The sequence below is a fragment of the Candida albicans genome, chromosome 5 (assembly GCF_000182965.3).
Source record: "Candida albicans SC5314 chromosome 5, complete sequence".
In the NCBI taxonomy this organism is placed as follows: Eukaryota; Fungi; Ascomycota; class Pichiomycetes; order Serinales; family Debaryomycetaceae; genus Candida; species Candida albicans.
This window is the reverse complement of record NC_032093.1, coordinates 559,052-580,837: the sequence shown is the minus strand read 5'-3', so window position 1 is coordinate 580,837 and position 21,786 is coordinate 559,052. Positions and strand designations below refer to the sequence as shown.

At 30.1% G+C, this 21,786-nt stretch overlaps 9 protein-coding genes across 9 annotated transcripts; 5 read left to right on the top strand and 4 right to left on the bottom strand. All coding sequences in view use genetic code 12, as the record gives it.

The window, feature by feature from the left end:
• Positions 1-1,529: 1,529 nt before the first annotated feature.
• On the top strand, positions 1,530-4,286 carry CAALFM_C502590CA (uncharacterized protein; the record flags this gene model as incomplete). The annotated part of the gene is made up of 1 exon (XM_715488.2): positions 1,530-4,286. One exon carries the CDS (start codon positions 1,530-1,532, stop codon positions 4,284-4,286), a length of 2,757 nt encoding a protein of 918 aa, XP_720581.2.
• Positions 4,287-4,572: 286 nt separating this feature from the next.
• CAALFM_C502580WA (uncharacterized protein) lies at positions 4,573-4,878 on the bottom strand (the record flags this gene model as incomplete). Its single annotated transcript, XM_715486.2, has 1 exon — positions 4,573-4,878. The coding sequence occupies one exon, from the start codon at positions 4,876-4,878 to the stop codon at positions 4,573-4,575; it is 306 nt and encodes a 101-aa protein (XP_720579.1).
• Positions 4,879-5,376: 498 nt separating this feature from the next.
• MNN13 (Mnn13p) lies at positions 5,377-7,671 on the bottom strand (the record flags this gene model as incomplete). Its single annotated transcript, XM_715485.2, has 1 exon — positions 5,377-7,671. The coding sequence occupies one exon, from the start codon at positions 7,669-7,671 to the stop codon at positions 5,377-5,379; it is 2,295 nt and encodes a 764-aa protein (XP_720578.2).
• Positions 7,672-8,394: 723 nt separating this feature from the next.
• CAALFM_C502560CA (uncharacterized protein) lies at positions 8,395-10,149 on the top strand (the record flags this gene model as incomplete). The annotated part of the gene is made up of 1 exon (XM_715484.2): positions 8,395-10,149. The coding sequence occupies one exon, from the start codon at positions 8,395-8,397 to the stop codon at positions 10,147-10,149; it is 1,755 nt and encodes a 584-aa protein (XP_720577.1).
• Positions 10,150-10,357: 208 nt separating this feature from the next.
• Positions 10,358-12,757, top strand: UTP13 (Utp13p; the record flags this gene model as incomplete). Its single annotated transcript, XM_715483.2, has 1 exon — positions 10,358-12,757. The coding sequence occupies one exon, from the start codon at positions 10,358-10,360 to the stop codon at positions 12,755-12,757; it is 2,400 nt and encodes a 799-aa protein (XP_720576.2).
• Positions 12,758-12,819: 62 nt separating this feature from the next.
• Positions 12,820-14,194, top strand: SPR28 (Spr28p; the record flags this gene model as incomplete). Its single annotated transcript, XM_019475420.1, has 3 exons — positions 12,820-13,252; positions 13,373-13,592; positions 13,666-14,194. The coding sequence occupies 3 exons, from the start codon at positions 12,820-12,822 to the stop codon at positions 14,192-14,194; spliced, it is 1,182 nt and encodes a 393-aa protein (XP_019330965.1).
• Positions 14,195-14,328: 134 nt separating this feature from the next.
• On the bottom strand, positions 14,329-15,789 carry UAP1 (UDP-N-acetylglucosamine diphosphorylase; the record flags this gene model as incomplete). Its single annotated transcript, XM_715480.2, has 1 exon — positions 14,329-15,789. The coding sequence occupies one exon, from the start codon at positions 15,787-15,789 to the stop codon at positions 14,329-14,331; it is 1,461 nt and encodes a 486-aa protein (XP_720573.2).
• A 1,255-nt stretch (positions 15,790-17,044) lies between these two features.
• CAALFM_C502520WA (uncharacterized protein) lies at positions 17,045-17,950 on the bottom strand (the record flags this gene model as incomplete). The annotated part of the gene is made up of 1 exon (XM_715479.1): positions 17,045-17,950. The coding sequence occupies one exon, from the start codon at positions 17,948-17,950 to the stop codon at positions 17,045-17,047; it is 906 nt and encodes a 301-aa protein (XP_720572.1).
• A 2,426-nt stretch (positions 17,951-20,376) lies between these two features.
• On the top strand, positions 20,377-21,540 carry CAALFM_C502510CA (uncharacterized protein; the record flags this gene model as incomplete). Its single annotated transcript, XM_715478.2, has 1 exon — positions 20,377-21,540. A coding segment is annotated over one exon (1,164 nt), but the record flags the coding sequence as incomplete, so codon positions are not given.
• Between the last annotated feature and the right edge of the window lie 246 nt (positions 21,541-21,786).

Genomic DNA, 21,786 nt, shown 5'->3' with positions numbered 1-21,786 from the left:
TAAAAACTTATAAAAAGAGTAAAAATTAGAAATGGGTTGAATTGTATAATTATTTATATATTGGGAAAAAGCCGCCTCCCCCCCACCAAGAAGAATAATAACCGATGATGATGATGATGTTGTGATTTTTAGTCCAATAATTAAATTAAATCAAATCATTTCTCTTGTTTTAATTAGGATTAGAGAGGTGGCATTTTTTTTTTGCAATGGATGATCATTGATTGAGTGGATCCCGTAATCAATATAATTTTTGTGTCATCGGTTTCCATTGATTGTCTCGCTATAACAATACTTCCGAAGAAGAAGAGTAAGAGAGAGAGAGGACCGCACTGTTAATAGTCAGTCAGTCAGTCAGTAGTACTGTAGCCTGTGTGTGTGAGAAGGAGTAAAAACAAGCGAGAATTTTATTGAGGGTCACACTCCCCCTCACTCACTCACTCACTCACTCACTCACTCACTCACTCATACTCTCTCTCTCTCTGTAGTTTAACGGCAACTGTCGGCGATATCTTTCTACTAACAAATAACAACTTAGCTTGACTTGACTTGGCTTGACTTGGCTAATTCCCCACATACACTTCTGTGGCACACACACACACACACACACACACATTTATCAGCCAATGTGATAACTTAACCGGAGTATAATAATAATAATAATAATAATAACTACATATTGCCTATTAGTTCATTTATCTCTAACAATTGTGCAATTCAAATATAATTTGTCTGATTATATCACTATTGGGTCTGTTGTTGTTGTTGTTGTTGTTGCTGTTGTTTTCATTATATTGTTTGATTCATTTTATTGGAAATGTTACTGTAAAACAAGAATTCGTAAACTGTTCTCCCCCCCGCAATTCAAAAGTATGACTATTCTATATGACTACTTGCTTTGTGGGTTGTGCGTGCGTGTGTGTGTGTGATGGAACAAACCAAGAAAATAATAAAACAGTGCTGCAATGGTTAAATATTCCTAAAAAGAATATGGTTGAATGTTTCAGGTTAGTTCCCTTGAATTTCAACTTTTTTAATAAACACTCAACAAGACGTAAAGATTGTAACAACAACAGTGGTACTTTGCTAGAACAGAAACAATCAGTTTAAAACTTTCTTTCTCATTTTTCATACTGTTTCCTGAACTAATCACAGTATAACCCGATCAAAGACTTCTTACTACCTTTTTAGTATGGTATTTGTTCACTTTGAAATACTTTTTTTTTTTTTCCATAACCACGCATAAATGCAACTTCATTACCTATCTAGCTTACCACTATTTTTTGTAGAATTAACTCACCCAAGTAAGCAAGCTATGAACTAAGAGTAATATTCATACAACTAAAAAACCCCCTCATATGGTAGCACGGCTTATAGTTTCTGTTTGGTAGCGCTTGCTTTTTTTTTTTTTTTTTTCAAAAAAATTTTTTTTTTTTTTTCCAATTCTCATCTCAATTCCAAATTCAAGTCACAAGAGATTAAAAACCTATCTTACAAGACACTTTTAGGTATAAAGATACATTAAATCAACCATGATTCTTCTGTCTCAAAGATGTTTTTATAAATATCTAACTCCTTATCAAGGTCTGCTACGAAATTTCACTGTATCTTCGCTACGATTGCAAAAGATTCAATCGATTGATGATTTTGTTTTACCTGAATTGAAATCAGAAGAGAAATCATTATATGATACTTCTAAAAGGATATTTTTAAAGGCAAATCAAATTTATAATGATCAAAAGAAGAATAAATATAAAACAAAAACCAAAAACAAATTACCAACTCAAACGCAAAGGGGCGACAAGGGGAGTGGTGGTGGTGGAATACTGTCACGAGATCTGGGGGATAAATTATTACCAATTATTGATCGATCATTTTTCATGGATTTTAAACCAACAGACAATGAAGAAGGAAATGATATTTATAATTCGATAGAAACATATAAACCACTTGATTCTGTAATAGGTATTAAGAAGTTTGAAAAATTGGTCAAAACTATGAATAATGCTTTTACTAAAGGACAATTAAAACAATATTACGATCATCAACAATCTCTTAATCCAGGAATACGATGGAAAAGTTCGAGTTCTTTAGTGAAAACAAAATTAATTGAAGGTATTATATTAGATGTTTGGAATATCAGTAAAAGTAAAAAATTGATTGTTAATGATATGTTAGAAGATCGACAAATATTATTAAAACCTTGGCAACGGTATTTATTGGGATTAAATCAATCATTATTATTTAAAAACATGTTAAGATTAAAAGTTAAAGGTAAATTTAGTAAAAATAAATTACAATTAATTGGGTCAGAAGCTGATTTGAATTTCATTGAACCGGAATTAAATAAATTATTACAAGATTATACTATGGAAAGTATTGATTTATCATTAATTGTTGATAAAAATATTGAAATTAATTTTGAATTGATTCAAGAAATAGCTAAAGTATATTTCCATAAAACAAAAAAGACAAGTAATATTTATGAAATTTATGGTAAAAATATTGAAGGAATTTCATTAGCTAAAAGATTATTAATTTGGTCAATCAATTCTAATCCTCATATTAAAGATGAAATTTTTACAACAAAATCATTGACATCAGAATCTTCATCTTTACCTTTTGTACCATTTCTTAATGAAGAATTGTTTCCATGGTATAATCGTCCATTTAATTATTTTGTTCCACTTAAAAAGGATCATAGATCATCAAATGATTTAATTTTCGATAAATTTGATAAAATGAGTAATTATTTTATTGAACTGGATGAATTGGAAGAATTAAATGATGCTAGATTTTCTTTAAATGAAGATATACCCCAAGACAATAGTAATAATGCTGAAGAAGAAGAATTTGATGATGATATTGATAAATTATTAAATACAACCACCATTACAACCACCACCACCACTAAAATGGATTTCCCAGATATGACTAAAATTCTTGATAATCAAGAAAAGGCAAAACAACAACAACAACAACAATCTCATCAAGATTTAGAAGATTTACGTAAAGAATTAGGTAAATTTTCAAATGAAGATGTTGATGTTAGTGAATTCCCTAATATAGCAAAATTGGTAGAAGATTTTGAAAATGCTGATTCAACAAGAACAAATCAATCTGAAAATCTTAATTTAGAAAATTTAAGAAAAGAATTAAATCAATTTAGTGTTGAATCATCTAATGAAGAAGAATCTAAAAAAAATGATATTAAATTTGATGTGATTGATAAATTGAAATTGATTGAACTGGAAACTGATGAAAAGGTACCCTTATTTACTACAGATACAAACAATATTGATGAACATTTAACACCAAAACAAATTGATGAATTATATGAACAAGTTTCAGATTTAAAATTCACATCTGATTTAAATGGAGTAAATGAAGATAAGATTATTAGTTCTGCTTATACATTACAATTTGGAACCATTGTTATGAAAAATAAAAAAACTCCCTCATCTAATGGATTAATTCCTAAACCAATCATTAACAGTGGAGATTTCCAATTCCAATTTGTTAATTCTGCACCATTTATGAATGATTTAATTAGTTCATATCCAGTGATTCCTCAACCTGGTTGTCGTCAACAATTTAATGAACAACCATATGCCAATAGTATGGCAATTCGATTAATTCCATCAATGTATCAAATGAAAAAGAAAAATAATAATAATAATAATAATAATAAATATGAAATCACTGATAAATATTTGAAATATCCACCAGTAGAAATTCAAGCTCAACTTGATCGTGGACAAATTTTACATTATACATTACAAGTATTATCACTTGAAGCCGTAAAAAATGTCGCCATTCCATTACCTAAATTACCTTGTGATATTCAAGTATCAAGATTATTACTCGGTAGTCTATTACCCATGAATAACGAGGAGGAAAATCTGTCAGTATCAGTATCAGTATCTCCAAAAGTCCGATTATCTAATCATCAACCAGATTTAATCAATTTTTTGGAAGAATCAAAATTGAATTTCACTGGAACAGAGAAAATCAATGTTAAACCATCAATTGAATTAATTATTAATGATGATGGAGGAGGAGGAGAAGGAGAAGGAGAATCAATAAAAATAAAATATGATTATTTACATGTATCATATAAAACCGATTTAAAATTTATCGTTAATGAAAGAGAAATATTAATGAGTTTTATAGAAGGTGGAGAATTTGGTGGTAAAAATTGTGAAATTGCTATTGGAAATGGAGAATTATCAAAGAATGAATTTGAAAAATTATTAAAAGATTCAATACTGTTGATTAAACAGATTTGAACAACAAAAACAAAACAAAACAACAAAACAACATTATAAATAGATAAAATATTGATTTTGGAATATATTTGTATTCTTAAATTAGTATARGTAACATGTATATATAAATATATAAATATAGACAATACTACTACTATAATTAACAAAAAAGAAAACCACATGAACATCTTTCAATTTTTAAATTCTTCAATATTATACAACAATAATCATCTTCATAATATTATTAATCATCTCCTCTCTTTCTTCCTCTCTTTCTTTTTCTCTTTCTTCCTCTCTTTCTTCTTCTTTATTTTCTTTCTTCTAATGATTTAATATGTTTTTCCAAATTAGTAATTGAATTTTGTAAAGCAACAATATCAGCAATAACAACAGTATTAGCTAATTTATATTGATCTAATAAATAATAATATGATAATCCTCCTGTTGTAGTCACACCTAATAAAAATCCAATGAATCCTCCTCTAAATGCACCAACTTTTTTCCTAGTAGTTGTCGTTGTAACTTTTATTGGTGCTCCATTAGTAGTAGTAGTAGTAGAATATGAACGATGGATTAATGATGATTTGATTAATTGACGTGATGTTGAAAACATTATTGATGATGATGATGATGATGATGATTTATGTACAAATATTGTATACTGATTATAATCAAACTATGTGGTTGATTGATTGATTGATTGATTGGTTGGTTGGTTTTTTTTCTTCTTCTTTGTTGGGTTTGAAGAAAACGAGAAGATTTTTAATTGGTGATATTATCATTGGTCTAATAATAATGTAATATGGTCTTTACCCTTACCAGTAGTCAGTATTAAATGGATATATGAACATATTGATGTTTTAACAATATTGGGTTGGACCTTTTTTTTAAAAGGAGGTGGTACATATATTTAATGTTTGTAACTAATTAAATGAACTAGTGGTAGGTAGGTAGGAAGGAAAGATTTGTTAATTGATTTGATTGGCTCGCTATTTTGTATAAGCACAGGTTAATTAAATCTACATAATCTACAAAGATTGATGATTTCCCCCCCCATTAGGTTGAAAAAGTTTTTCTTTTATATATACAAATCTATATCTGGTTGGCTTTATTAATATTTTCCAACCCATACATCTCCTAAGTAATTGAAATATGCAATTTCTTCAGGGGTATACTCAACCAATAAACCATCTAGTGTCTCTTTATGACTAGTTTCTTCGGGTCCGGTTCGACCACCTATACTTGAATATGCACACCACATGTATTTGTTACAATTTGGTTCTGATGTCCATCCATCAGTAGGTTCTTCATCATAATTATACATTTTTTGAAAATTCTTATTCAAAGGTGGTACAATTGCATGAGTAATTCGTAAAGGATCAGAATAATATTTCTTAAATTCCAATGGATGACGACCATTAAGAAATTTCAATATTACATTATTTTTAGTCTCTTCTTGATAATCAATATTGTTTGCTTCATGACAAAACCTAAATCCTGAATTAAACCATAATAAACTTCGATCATCTTCATCACTTATATGACCCGGATGTGAAGAACATATTTCTTTAGATTTTAATGGGGTTCTTCTGTCTTTATTATATTGATTTGAAGTTAATTGACCAATTGCTGCAGCAAAATGATTATTAAATTTATAATTTTCATCACCATTGATGGCAAATCCTAACCAAAACAATTCTTTATCCCCCCACATTGAATTGGAAATTGGATGAATGAATTTAAGTTGATTCATCATTAAAATTGAATTGAAATGACGTCGTCGTTGTTTATCTATCATAACTAATCCTGATTCCATATATAGACGTAACCCTTTAAACAACTCTCTATGGGTTGTATATTGTGTCATCATTGGGATATCAAACATAATTGAATCGATTGATGATGGTCCCATTTTGATAAGAAATTCTCCATCGGTTATTGGACGTTTAAGTAATGGTGACCGATCTTTGAAAAAAAATGCTCCAGTTTGTTGATATGATTGATGATTGAAGAAAAATTCTGGTGATTTCATCAAGATTGTATCGGCATCAATCAACATAAACTCATTAAATGAATTGAAAAGTGAAGCTAATAATTTAAAATCAAATTTTGCAAATAAATTCCTATGTTGCGGATTTATTGATTCATAAATATTGACAAACCAAACTTCTTGTGGTGGTGGTGGTGATGGTGGGACACTAGGTTGTTTACCATGGTATACTTTTTCATATGATTTGGGGAAATTGTTGATTTCTTCTCTAGCTGCTTTTATTATCTTTGTTTTTGAACTTTGTGAAATATCATTAAAATAAATAATTTGGATCGGTAATTTGTTATTCAAAGCTCTTAACAATCGAATAAGATTAATTGTGTCATCAATATGTTTTTCAGTGATTGATAAAACTATACCTTTCCCATTAGAAGCATCTTTAAATTGATTCAAAAAAATCAGTGGTGATGATGTCAGATCTCGAACTGTTGAACGTTCACTTTTAAGGGGTTCGTTCTTATCTTTAAAAATCTCTTCATAATTGGGTGGATAATAGTATGAATCACCATTCCAACGTTCATAAAATGGAAATCGTTGTGATATCCATGGATAAACACGTTTTCCTAAAGTAACATAATCTTCTACTAATTCCAGTACCATTTTTTCATTTTCAGTTAATTTCAATTTCAATTTCAATTCCAATTCCAATTCCAGTTGTCCATTAGCAGCTGAATTAGCTTTGGTAACTAATTTTTGTTGTTCTTGAATTATTCTATCAACTAAATCATTTTGATCCTTTGAGCCATTCTTAATGAAACATTTATTAAAGATTCGAAGAATTGTCAATTGATCAATTATTTTTTGTTCATATTGTTTTGATCTGATGATTTTATATTCATCTTTTATGAAATTATTCAATGAAGTCTTAAATTTCAAATTGTTCTTAATCTTTTCAAATTTTTTATTCAACTTTATTCCTTCTTGTTGAATAAATTGAATATAATCTTCTGATTCATAATTGATTTCAAAAGTTTCTAATGGATCAAATATCCATGATACTTTTTGAGATATTATGTTACGAATCAATAATTCACATCTTTGATTAAATGATAGTGATAAAACCGACTCAATTGAATGATCCATAAACAATTGGTTGTATACATTGGATTGAAACTTCCAATTATTCTTCTTTGCTAATAATAAATCATCCAAATTGTTGTTGTTTTCAAATAGCACCGTCTTAGGGAAAGTATACAGTGGCTCTTCAAAGTCAACCGTAAAATTTGAAGCTTCATTGTTGACTGAATTAGTGGAATTGTGTTTGAATATGCCTATCAATAGTAGTATACAAAATAAACCGATGATGATACATATTACTCTTCTTATTTTTTTGGTTCCCAATATTGGTTTGATCATGATGTGTCCATATCTATTTACTTCTAAACAAACTAAATCAGTCCAATTTGTATCATCATGAAATATTTATTTATTGATTCAAATGCTAATTGTCCATGGTGGTGATTATTATTATGTCTTGTCTTTTTTAGTTTGTTTAACTATGCATTGTTTGTTTGTTTGCTTACTTTTTTTACGAAAATCGATAAATCCGAAACAAATTTTTGTGGTATAGTACGCCTTAAAACAAAGGGTGATCCGATTAACGGAATAATCCACCAATAAAATTAAACAGAATCAGTTGATAATACTATATAAGACTTGACAATTATAAACACAATAAGAGTATAATTTAATGGGTTAATGGGTTATCTCGTAAACTTGTCATCTTCCCCAGACTCATTCTATGTATCTCGAAAAATTGGTTAGCTTGTTACTCCTGGCGTGGTTATCATCAAAATAAAATACACATCTAAATCTCCAGCGGCCAACATCATTTGCAGTAACCAAATCAAGATACACGTCATATGAAACTAATATATTAGGCATTTGTTGTCATCATGGAATTCATGTTGTACTTATGTAACACGTGACTTTTTTTTTATTGATATTTACTTTATACTTTTTTTCTCAACTCACTCCTCCTCCTCCACCTCCTCCACCACACAACTTTAATTGCTGTTGATGGGATAGGGTGGGGTTGGAAGAAGATAGCTTATACACTTCACATTAAATTCACACCATATGTTTAGACAATCATTGATTTATATGAATCGGCCAAAGAAACTGGTCAAATCAATATATTTCCATCGTTATATGAATACTAAAATACCAATCACTAGTTTCAAACCCATTAACCCCAGACCTAAACCTAAACCTAAACCTAAACCCAAACTCAAATTCAAACTCAAACCGCAAGGTAAATTCCGACCATTGGTGTATGGTGTAGCCATTGTTGCTACAGGGTTGGGAACGGCTTACTATATTGACAACCATTATTATTCATCATTAATGACACGTTCAGTAAGAGCAGTATATGTATTATTATGGATAGCCTATGCATATGGGTTCAATTCCAATTCTTACCAAAACATTGATGATTTGCATGAAATTGCTTCTGATAAATTATTACATTTATTAACTACCAACAAAGGGTTATATATTAAATTAGGACAAGCAATTGCCAATCAAGGGAATCTTTTCCCACTTGCTTATCAAAAGAAATTCCCACAATTGTATGATCAAGCCCCAGTACAAAGTTGGCAAGACATTGATCGGATTTTAAAGGAAAATTTGGGTGATGATTATCAAATTCGATTATTTGAAACCATTAATCATGAACCTATTGCCAGTGCATCGATTGCTCAAGTTCATTATGGGAAATTGAAAAATGGAGAAGAAGTTGCCATAAAAGTTCAACATGGTTATATTGAGAAACAAGTGGTTGTTGATTTAATGATTTATCGATTTATTTCCAAAGTATATGAAAAAGTGTTTGATATTCCTTTGAGTATGTTTACGAAATATATATCTGAACAATTGATTAAAGAAACTGATTTTGTTCATGAAATGCAAAATTCTGAAAAATTGAAAAAATTCATTGATAAAGATTCAAGTTTGAAATATGATAATATAAAACTTCCTAAAAATTATCCTCATTTAACAACTAAACAGGTGCTTACTGCCGAATGGATAAATGGAATTCCATTAACTAATAAACAAACATTATTGGATCAAAACTATGATTTAACTTTAATTATGAAACAGTATATAAAATTATTTGGTAGACAGATTTTTGAATATGGTTTTATCCATTCTGATCCTCATCCAGGAAATTTATTGGTTCGATTTGATTCCAAGAATAAACAACAATTGGTTTTAATCGATCATGGATTGTACATTACGTTATCGGATTCATTTAGGTTACAATATTGTAATCTTTGGCGCTATTTGTTTCTGTTGAATACTAAAGGTATTGAACAAATTGGTAGAGAATGGGGGATATCTTCTATTGATTTATTTGCTACAGTGGTGCAATTACGACCCGTATTACTTAGTCCTGAAGTACAAAGCAATGCAAATGCAAATGCAAATGCAAATAAAAATGAAGATGAAGATAATCGTAATATATCTGATTTATTCCGAGATTTTATAGGTGATCAAAAGAAATTTCCTGGTGAACTCCCATTTTTATCAAGAACAATGAGAATGATACAAAATTTAAACCAAAGTTTTGGAAGTCCAGTAAATAGAATTAATTTATTAACCAAAGAGCTGATTAATGCATTATTACAAGAGAAGGATTTGAAATTTGGAAATTATTGGGATCTTGTTAGAATAAAAATCACATTATTGTTGTCAGGATTCATGTTTTATATTGTTAGATTAAGACAAATATTATCTGGTGATAGATTTGGTGGTAAAGGTAAGGGATTAGAAGATTATATTGAAATGTATATGCAAAACACTGCAAAATCATTAGGAATGGAATGGATTTAGAATAGGAGTTTATATACGCATTTGGTAGCAATGATATCGCCTTCTCGCGATGCTCATCATCATCAAAGCAAAGCAAAGCAAAGCAAAACGAAGCGAAAAAAAAAATGAAAAAAAAAAAAAAAACTCTTCAAAGAAAAGGGGAATATATAATACAATAAAAACTTTATAGAACTCTTTACTATACAGATTATATTCTTAATATCATACCATGGATGTTCTAAAAACAACATATGCACATACTGACATTGAACCAATTTATGTTGGTGGGACAAGTGCCAGTATTTCTACTTCCAACGGTGAATTATTATTAGCCACTCCATTAAATGAAGATGTTATAATTACCAATTTAGACACCAATGAAATAATATACAAAATTCCTGGTGATGGAGAAGTTATCACTAATTTAACAATCACCCCTGATGGGTCCTATTTAGCGATGATATCACAATCTCAATTATTAAGAATTTTTGATCTCAACAAAGGCTCAGTAATTAAAAATTTTAAATTACCATCACCAGTATACATTTCTAGTGTTGATTCTACATCTAGTTTATTTGCCTTTGGTGGTTCTGATGGGGTTATCACTGTATGGGATATTGAAAATGGTTATGTTACTCATTCATTGAAAGGTCATGGGACAACAATTTGTTCATTAACTTTCCATGGTGAATTGAATTCTCAAGATTGGAGATTAGCTAGTGGTGATACGATGGGTACAGTTAAAATTTGGGATTTGGTGAAAAGAAGATGTATTCATACTTTAAAAGATCACAATACGGCCGTTAGAGGAGTTGGATTTGATCAAGATGGTGATTTATTCATATCGGGTGGTAGAGACAATGTGGTGATTATTTACAACACCAAGAATTTCAAAACAATAAATACATTTCCAATAAATGAACAAATTGAAGCAGCAGGGTTTGTTAGTTTAATTGATGATAGACAATATTTTTATACTGGTGGACTGGAAAATGTTTTGAAAATATGGGATATCAAATCAGGAGAAATGATAGGTAGATCACCTATCCCATTAAAGACCAATGAAGAATTATTAATTATTGATGTCATAAAATTGTATAATAATAATTTATATTTAGTGATTAGTGATCAAACTTTGATTGAACTAGATTTACAAGAATTAACACCAGGTCATGGTCATGGTCATGGTCAAGGTGATGAAATTGTTGAATTCCCCATTGTGAAAAGAATTGCCGGAAATCAAGGTATTATCGCTGACATTAAATATGTTGGTCCTGAATTCAATCTCTTAGCAATGGCAACAAATTCTCCAGCATTGAGAATTGTTGATATTGAGAAACCATTGGAATTGAGAGTGTATGAGGGACATACAGATATTCTTAATGCTGTTGATGTATCTACTGATGGTAAATGGATAGCCACTGCTTCTAAAGATAATGAAGCTAGATTATGGCGTTGGAATGGTGAATTACAAGATTTTGAACCATTTGCTAGATTCCAAGGTCATGCTGGCGCTATCACTGCCATTAGTTTATCTAAATCACAAAATGAACCCAAATTTTTAGTCACTGGATCGACTGATTTAACGATTAAAAAATGGAAAATACCAAATACACCGAATTCCATAGTGAAAACTTCAGAATACACTAGAAGAGCTCATGATAAAGATATTAATTCCATTGATGTTTCACCTAATGATGAATATTTTGCTACTGCTTCGTATGATAAGTTGGGGAAAGTATGGCAAACTGATAGTGGAGAAACTATTGGGGTTTTAAAAGGTCATAAACGTGGATTATGGGATATAAATTTTTATAAATTTGATAAATTGATAGTCACTGGAAGTGGAGATAAAACAATTAAAGTTTGGTCATTATTGGATTTTTCATGTAAGAAAACATTAGAAGGACATACTAATTCGGTTCAAAGAGTGAAATTTTTCAATAGAGAACATCCTCAATTATTATCATGTGGTGCTGATGGATTGATTAAACTTTGGGATTATAAACAAGGAGAAATTATTAAATCTTTGGATAATCATGATCAAAGAATTTGGGCCATGGATTTGAAAAATGATGGAGAATATTTCACTACTGCTGATGCCGATGGGAAATTAAGCTTTTGGACAGATAATACTGAAGAAGAGGTCAAATTTAAAGAATTACAAGCTAAAGAAAAAATAGAGCAAGAACAAAGTTTGAGTAACTATATCAAAAATAAAGATTGGAGTAATGCCTTTTTATTGGCATTGACTTTGGATCATTCAATGAGATTATATAATGTGATCAAATCTAGTATTGAAACAAATGATGATAAAGATTCTATAATTGGGTCATTTAGCTTAGAGAATACTATAAGTTTATTGGATGATGGACAATTGGTTAAATTGTTTAAGAAAATCCGTGATTGGAATGTCAATTTCAAATTCTTTGAAATCAGTCAAAAGTTATTGAATGTGGTGTTGAACAATTTTGCTGTGGATAAATTAACTGAAGTTCCAGGTTTGATGAAGATTATGGAGAGCATTATACCTTATAATGAACGTCATTATAATAGAATTGAGGAAATGGTGGAACAGACATATGTTTTGGATTATACTGTTGAACAAATGAATAAACTAATTGCATAGTTTATCTTGGTGTGTGATAGGTGTTCATAGAATAAGAGTTATTATAAACAAATTCATTATCTATGACAAGCAATAATCGTAGGTCAGTTTATATAGTAAGCAGATTCCTGGTTTGCTTTTCATTTACTTACAACCAAAAGTGGTTGCAAACCAAACAAAACAAAACCAAACAAACAAACAAAAAAAGAGAACTGTCAACTGTTAATCCCACTTCTCCATCAACTACTCTTGATTCCAACCACATGATTTATACTGCTGAACAGATTAGACATAAGAAGAAATTGAAGAAAGGAATCAATTTCAACTTGTTAGTTGTAGGAGTAAACGACTTGGGAAAGAAAACATTTATCAATACATTAATTAATCAACCATATTATCAAATCAACCAACCAATTCCAAATACATCACATTCAAGCATAGCAGGCACAAGCAATAGTGAATTTTCTGAAAACTCTTCTAATAATAATGAATTTTCAATTGAAACCAATTCATTTGGTATGTGTTTGTTTTTTTTTTTTTTTGTCATTTTGTTTATCAAACAAAAAGAATGAATTTATTAACAGTTCCTCCTTCTTGTCCAATTTGGTTTGGTCAGGTTGGTGATAAATTATATAGAATGTTGTCCAAGATCAATACCAATTAAACTTAAAATCTCAGTTACTAATAATTTTGGATTTAATGTTCATAATGATTCTCATGGTGATACTTTATTATCATTTATTGAAAATAAACATCGAGCAATTTTACATGAAGAATTGAAAATTTGTCGAAATCCAAATTTACAAGATAATAGACTTCATCTTGGATTATATTTTATTAATGCCAATGTTAAAGGGTGAGTAAAACAAAAACTAATATGTCAAAGTGTGATACTTATTAGGTGATTGAATTACTAACACTAACCATAGATTATCAAAATTTGATATTTCTATGATGACAAAGATATGTCATCGAATCAATTTATTACCAATAATTGCTAAACGAGATGGATTAACTGATATTGAATTAATTCAATGTAAACATGCCATCAATAGAGATATACTGGAAAATAAGATTCAAATATTCAATTTCTTATCTAAACTGAATGATGATGCTGGTGCTGATGCTGGTGCTGATGCTAATGCTGATCATCATTATAAACGAGATGGTGATATTGAAGAATATATGACTTTATCAGCTAAAGAATATAATTATCTTAGTGAATTGAATAAATCAATTCCATTTGCTATTATTGGATCGAATTCAATTGTTGGTGACCCACAAAATGAGATTGTTAGAAATACTAAATGGGGAAGTATCCAAATTGAAGATAAAAATATTTGTGATTTTAAAATATTGAAAAATATAATATTTGAAACTCATTTACAAGAATTTAAAGATGTTACTGTTGAAAAGATATATGAAAAATTTAGAGTTGAACAATTGATTAAAAATTGAAACACCTCCCCCCACCAAGCTAGTAATATGTATTCCATTTCTCTCTATAATCTCTATATAATAAATAGCATAGCGCACATTATATTATATTATATTATATTATATTATGACTTTAGTAACTAAAAAAGTTTACATTAAATAATATCGCCATTTTTGAAATGTTTACCATTAACAAATTCTAAACCTTCACCACCATAACTAGTTTTACTATCAACTTCAACTAATCCTTGATTATCGATAACTCCACCATTTTGAATAACCCATTTGGAACTTCTTTCAAGGTAATGATTTCTACAAGTTGTTGGAGTATCATTTTTAGCACCATCGGCGTTTTTCAATGGAGAAAATTCATCTAAACGATCGACTTCTAAACAACCAAATTTATTTAATTCGACTGATGGGAAAACATCGAAAATGAATTGTTCTAATTTAATACCATTTGGTTCAGTTGGTTTATAAAATTCTCCATTTTCTAAATTCAAACTTGGGATTTTCTTTTTAGCTATATGGAATGGTAAATATTTTTGAGATGAAATCCATTTAGGAATCATTTTATTTAAAAATTCCACTGAATAATAATGATTAACAATATTAGCAGCTCTTAAAAATAATTTAGAAGAATCTTGAGGGTCTTTTTTGTTAGCCAATTCTTGAGAAATTTCACTATATTCAATAACACAAGGTTTTTGATTATCTTGATCTAAAACAATTAATCCAACACTTTCATTAGCGTCTCTTTTTCTAACCACTTTTGTTGCCAAATCAAATTTTTTGGCAATGGCAAATCCAATGAAAATTGGATCAGCAACTTTAACTAAACAATTATCAACACAATACATATGAATATGTTTGATGCCCTTAGAATTCAAATCATCTAGTATTCCATTATCTTTTAATGCCTTATATAATCCACCATTACCATCGGGTGATTGACAAATTGAATTTTTCAGTTCTAATAAGATTTTATTGCCTTGTAAATTAAAACATGGCAACGTTCCTTGATTGAAAAAAATCACTTGATGAGAATTTAAACCAAAATAATTATTTTCAATGAAAAATGATTCAGTAGCATTTCTAGTAGGACCACTAGTCATAATATACCAATTAATAATTGGTTTTTCAGTCGATTTCAAATATTGTTGAGCTAATTGTTCAATTTTCAAAATTTTTTCAGCTTGAATTTGAAATAATGATTTTTGTGATGGTAATTCAATATTAAAACAACCTTTGGGAGCACTTGAACCTAATCTAGTTCCTTGACCTCCTGCCATCAATAAAACGGCAACTTCTCCATTACCAATGGCTTTTAAACCTAATTCGGTCCAATTTTGTAAAATGTCTTTTGATAAATCTAAAGTTGATGCTGTTTGTTCATTAGGTAATTGAGTGAAATTTCTTGATGTAGAATTGGTTTGAGAAAATTGAATCGCTTGTTCCACAGTAGAAATCAATTTAGCTGGTTCTTCAATAGTTGACAATTGATCTATAAATTCTTGTTGTTGATTTATTGTCAATGAATCATAATATTGGAAAAGTTGATCTTGATTAGCTTGTTTGAATGAATCAATAATTGGATGTTGTGATTTAACTGTCATGATAATAATAATAATAGTAAGAAGTTGCTGATTTCTTTTACTTTCTATTTCAGCAATATTAATAAAACTAGTTTTGTTGGGTAAGATGGGTGTTATATAAATATATGTAATGAAAAGTAATTTGATTCGAGGAATTAAATTTTTTTTAGTTTTAGTTTTTCAGTTGTTTGTTGTTGTTTAGTTGGAAGAAGAAGAAAGAAGAAAGAGAAAATGAAAACAAAGCAAGAAAAGGGAAAAAGAAATTTCTTTTTTTGTTTCTATTTTTAATATTACTTCTCTTTTGGTAATTGAAATTTAATATTACCAATACTACTATTACTTCTGTTGTTGTTGTTGGGGTTGTTGTTGAGGTTGTTTCATTGGAATTTTTTAACCCTTCAGAAGAAGACGATCTAATAAATACACAAAAGCTGACATAGAATTTTTTGTTTCTTTTTACATTTTTCTAGGCTGGAGTGAATTCCAAAATCCCCCATCCCCCCCTTCCCCCAATCAAAAGTCAAGAAAAATGAACGCCCTGCTGTTCTTCTTCTTCGGCCTAGTTTCCGGATCAACTTTCTCGTCAATTTCTAATAATCTGGTTAATTTAACTTTTTGAAACATTTGAGACAAAGTGAAAGAATGAGTGTTTCATCAAATATTCTCTTCCCCCATCAAATTTTGATCGTCAAATTATACGAAAAAAAATTTCATAAATGTTTATAGAAAATCCTACTTGGCGTATTTGTAAGGGACTATTACACGTGGCTAACTAATAGCTTATATTGTTGTTAATGATTTCTTAATGGTGTTTTGCCTATCAAACAATACATTGTAAAGCTTGTTTGTAAAAAAAAAAACCACATAATAACTCGACTTAACACTAAGTTATTCACTTCTAATCTACATTTAATTTCTTACCTCCTCAGATATGATTTATCTACCCTATTAAAAAAAACGTGTTAGGTTCTTAACAACAACTAAAGGTGTGAATTCGATTGTAGTTCACTCTTTTTGTATCATTTTCGAGATTTGGTATGATGCAAATTGTTACTCTTTTTTTTAAAAAAAAAATTTGCCCATTCATTTATAAACAACTCCGGCTTTACAATGCAATTTAGATAACACCGAAAACAACACATTGTATTCAGGGTCCTACTACTACTACTACTACTACTAACACAGTATAATAATCAATTCTTTACTAAACATAAATGTATATTTTGAAAATTTATTTCTTACTTGGTTTATTCCTTTTCTTTTTCTTTTTTTTTTTTCACTTTTTTTGTTTCTTTCTTCTTGGTGTTGAAGCAACTAATTTCAAATCTGGTTTATGATCTAATTTCAACCTATTAATATCTTCTTCTTCATTATCATCATTATCTGTAGTAGTAGTAGTAATATATTCAATTTCAATATTGGCTAATTTTTCATTTCTTTGGATTTGATAATTTTTTAATGCCCAACCTCCTCTTTCCAATGTATTCATAGTCACATCTGGATATTGAGATATAATTTCCAAATAAACTGGTAATAATTCTTCAATATATTCTTTCATATTATATTTAATTTTTTCACCTGGTCGAAATGATTCCATATAATAAAATGAAAAACTTTCATCACTGAAAAATGGTGGTGTCAAATATGGATTTATTTTGATTAAAAGATTGGCTAAAAGACTTGCCATGGCAGGACCAACACCTTTTAATAAAGTAAATTTTTCAAAACTTTTCTTTATTACTTCCGAATATTCAATTTTATCTTGATCATTAGCTTCACCCCAAAATTTATCCAATAGTTTTGGTTGTTGTTTTTGTTTGTCATTACTAGTGTGTAATTTAAAATAATCCAACAAGTATTGATACCCTTGTTTTGTTATTTCTTCCACGTCTATATTATCATTAGATTTGATTAATTTGGGTAACATTGGTCTAAATTTCCCTTTGGCTAGTTTCCAATCAAGTAAATTAATCAATTCATCTTTAGTTATCCATGTAGTTTCTGTTTCTTGATATCGTTTCAATAATGTGTTGGTCAATTCATCTTCTTTCCAAGTATTCAATTGTGCAAATGTTTTGGTATTCTTATCATATTTCTTGGTGAATTGACTAGATAATTCTTCTATTATTCGTGGATAAAGTTCTTTACTAGATTTGAGAATATGATCAATTTTAATTGACATTTTTAAAGCGTAGTTAGTTGGTTAGTTCAGTAGTAGTTGGTCAATAGTATTAGAAAGAAAGGGGTGGTGGTTGATTTTTTTCTTGTTGTAAAATGATGAATTACAACTAAACAGAATGTATGAAATCAAACTATTCACTCCCCCCCCCTTAACTCCCTGACAAATTCTATTTAACTAAAGGATGTAGTAGATGGGATATGCACATATTAATAACACGTATCATAAACACATTCTGAGTAGTTTCCCTCTGCAAATGCAATAGAATCAATAAGGGATGTGTGTGTGTGTGGGTGTCAAAGATAATATGCAGGGAAAGGAACAATGTCTGATTACGTTCTAGAAACCACATATCCACCAAGCAGATTGATAGATAATATAGAGCAAGAAAATAAATTAATAGAGATTCGAAATATGAGTTATGAACTCAACTTGACTATCTAGGGGCATGGTATTCCAATATTAATCAAGTTCTGTAAGAACTGGATAAAAAAACTAACTAACATTAGGAGTTAGTACTGGAAGTGTCAACCATAGCTGATACACCCTGGCAGATTGTTGTTGTTGTTAGGTAAACTAAATTCAAAAAAAGCAAGTACATGTACATTGATAATAACATCCAAAGTTTAGTTAAGAATCAGTTTTTAGTTCGCTAAGAAAAATAGTTATACGACAGAGACCAAGGAACATCATAACGCGATAACAACAACAGTGGCTCATACATTATAAATACGAGGATTTTTAGTGGGTCTGGTTTGGATCGGATCTAGGGGGGGGTGTTTAAGAGAATTTAGTTTTACCAATTTCTATGAAAAACGTCTATGTTTTATTCATTTTGTACCTGTCAAAGAATAATATCACGCTTTAAATGCTAACTATAATATAGAAACAATTGACAATAAAGGTGATTCTGGTGATGCTTTTTTTTTTTCGGAATTAAAAATTAAACATAAATTTTAATACCGCAACCCGAGTCAATTAACCATCGGTTGAATAAAGGTGATGGCGTAATTCTAAACATTGTTGATATCTTATTGCCGTGATATAATAATAATAAACTGTTGTTGTTCTTAATTTTGCCCCCCCCCCCCCCCCTATTCTCTTTGTATTGTGATTCTTCGTCCGATCGCCCCCCCCCCTTGTCTTCCTATTTGTATTTGTTGGGTTGTGGTGGATTGCCACGACGACTCTCGCGGGCGTTTTATCGACCCCCTATTTTTTCTTCCCACTAAAAAAACGCATCCATATTAAACACTGTAGGATGACGTTGTTACTATTTTGTCTTGTTTTGTCTTGTCTTGTGTTTTTTTCAATTCCTTTCAACCTTCTTCTTCATTACAAAGTACTTTAAATCTTTGCTTGGCTAATTGATTTGACGATTCGTTTCAAGTTCAATTGATATAAAAATATAATTTCGTTATCGTCTATTGGTGGTTATGGTGGTAGTGATCGTTTGCTAAACCCTCGATCGTTCCCCCTTTTTTTTTTTACTCTTGCCCGTTATGTATTTTTCTTCATTGTTTCTCTGCTCACTTATCTTGTGACTTGTAGTAGTAACAGTAATAAAATATCACACTTACAGCAACAGTTGTTGTTGTTGTTATCAATTTCAAATGAATCAAGACACCTATTCTAAATGATGATGTGTCTTTTACACGACATTTTCAATGTTGTACGACATATTAATGATCCACCCCGTAAAAGAAAAAAAAAATAGAATTAGATTTTATTGTTGTCGCATTTTTATTGCTTTGGGTGGGTGGGTGTTATTGTTGTTGTTGTTGTGTTGTGTTTTGCTTTTGCGCCTTTGGCGAATCTATTTTTTAGTGTCGTCGTTCTTAATTCTTAGTTCTTAGTTCTAGTCCCGCCCTTCGCCCACCGCCCACCACCCAAAATTTTTCAACAAAAAAAATTACTCAGACTATAACAGCGCACACACACACTACACTTCACTTCACTTACTCATACACTTCATCATTTTGAGATTTTTAGTTGTTGTTCCTTGTATTTTCTTTTCTATTTTTTATTTCAGGAACTTCTGTTTCTTTAATTGAAATTTGTTTTATTCATTCAATCTAATTAGTTTTCCATCTTACATATTCAAGTAATTTCTATTCTTAATCTTTAATTTCTAATATCAGTTTTGCCTTTTTTACTTGTTTATTTTTTGGGATTTGGCTTTCTTTGTTTAAAATATTTTTCACCAATTATCAAACCAAATCCAACCCCTATTTTGACACCAAAAGACAAAAGTAGAAGTTAGACAACCAAACGAAAAAAAAAAAAAATCAGGCCAAATATTAATAATAGTTTTATTGTTTCAATTTCATTTTTCTTCTTCTTCTACCATCCACATTCATATTCACATTTCATTACTTTCTTTCAATACCTATATTACGGTTCAGTTTAAAAAAAAAAACCTCCATCCAATGAACACTGGAAGTTCCCAAGATTCAATACCAATTGACAATATTTCGTTGGGTTTGTCAACGTCACCATTGAATACTATATCCAGTGGTGGTAGTGATTCAACCATTGGTCATTTGAATACGCCACCAACATCTAGAGCTAGATCAGGATCTTTATTTTCAATTTGGAATGAACCCAGTGTCAATCATAATAATAATGTTAGTCATAGTCATGAAATGGCCACAAGCACTTCAAGAAATCGTTCTTATACCACCACTGCTGCCCTTCCTAGTATTACTATCGATTCATTTTCGGAATCATTACAGAAATCATCTGCTCCTCGAGTGTCAACATCTCCATTTATTTCGGTTCCAAATAATGACATGATAATATTGGATAATTTTCAAACTAATCTTCCTCGATTACGTTCACAAACCATATCTGGTACTCCAATAAGTTCTCAAAGCACATTGCCACACCCTTCAGAGTCTTTGAATGCCCCTCATCATTTCCCTCAAGTGTTTGAAACCGTGTCACTGAATCCATCGTCGGCTTCTATATTACCATATAATCAACTGCCGCAATTGTTTGATGATGTTGATTTCACTCGTTTTTTGATTACAACAAGTTTTGATAATCCAAACTTGGGTCCCACAAAATACTTGTTGTTCGATAACTTGCCATTAATTATTAATGCTCACAAACTATTTGGAGTACTTTCAAATTCATTGAATCCAAGGATGGGTAATATTCATGGAATTAGAATTACTACTACTACCACTTCAAAATTAGCATTGGTTGAATGTACAAGTATTGACACTGCCATGTCATTGAAAGCTAGTTTTAATCATTTAGAATTAGTACCAGGAAATATCTTATATGTTGCATTTGCCAAAGTCGATGATGTACAAAATATTGGTCAACAACGAGTTCAACCACAACATTCACAGCAATTACCTTCGCCTGCTCAACCATTACCACAATTACAACAACAACAACAACAACAACCAATGCCGTTACCACAATTATCTCCCAATCACAATACGAACCATAACCACAACCATAACCACAACCACAACCAACAGCCACAACTTGTGCAACACAGCTTACCGGATAAGTCGGAAAAACCTGATCCAACTGATATTTTATCAATACAACAGAATCTCATGAATTCAATTGGCAAATTGTCTTCAACAGTTGATGCTAAGAAAATTGAATCACTTATCAATAAATGTATTGCCTACTCAAATGATCAATACCAAAGCGATTTTGGACCATTACCAGATCCGATCCCCTTACGACAATTTGATTCACCTACATTGCGTGATTTGCGTAAAGTATTAGAAAACAATGAAGCACAATTGATTGGTCAAAATGTTGATGGCGGAGAAGTTATGTCATCTTTTGAATTAGAAGAATTGTGTCTTGCA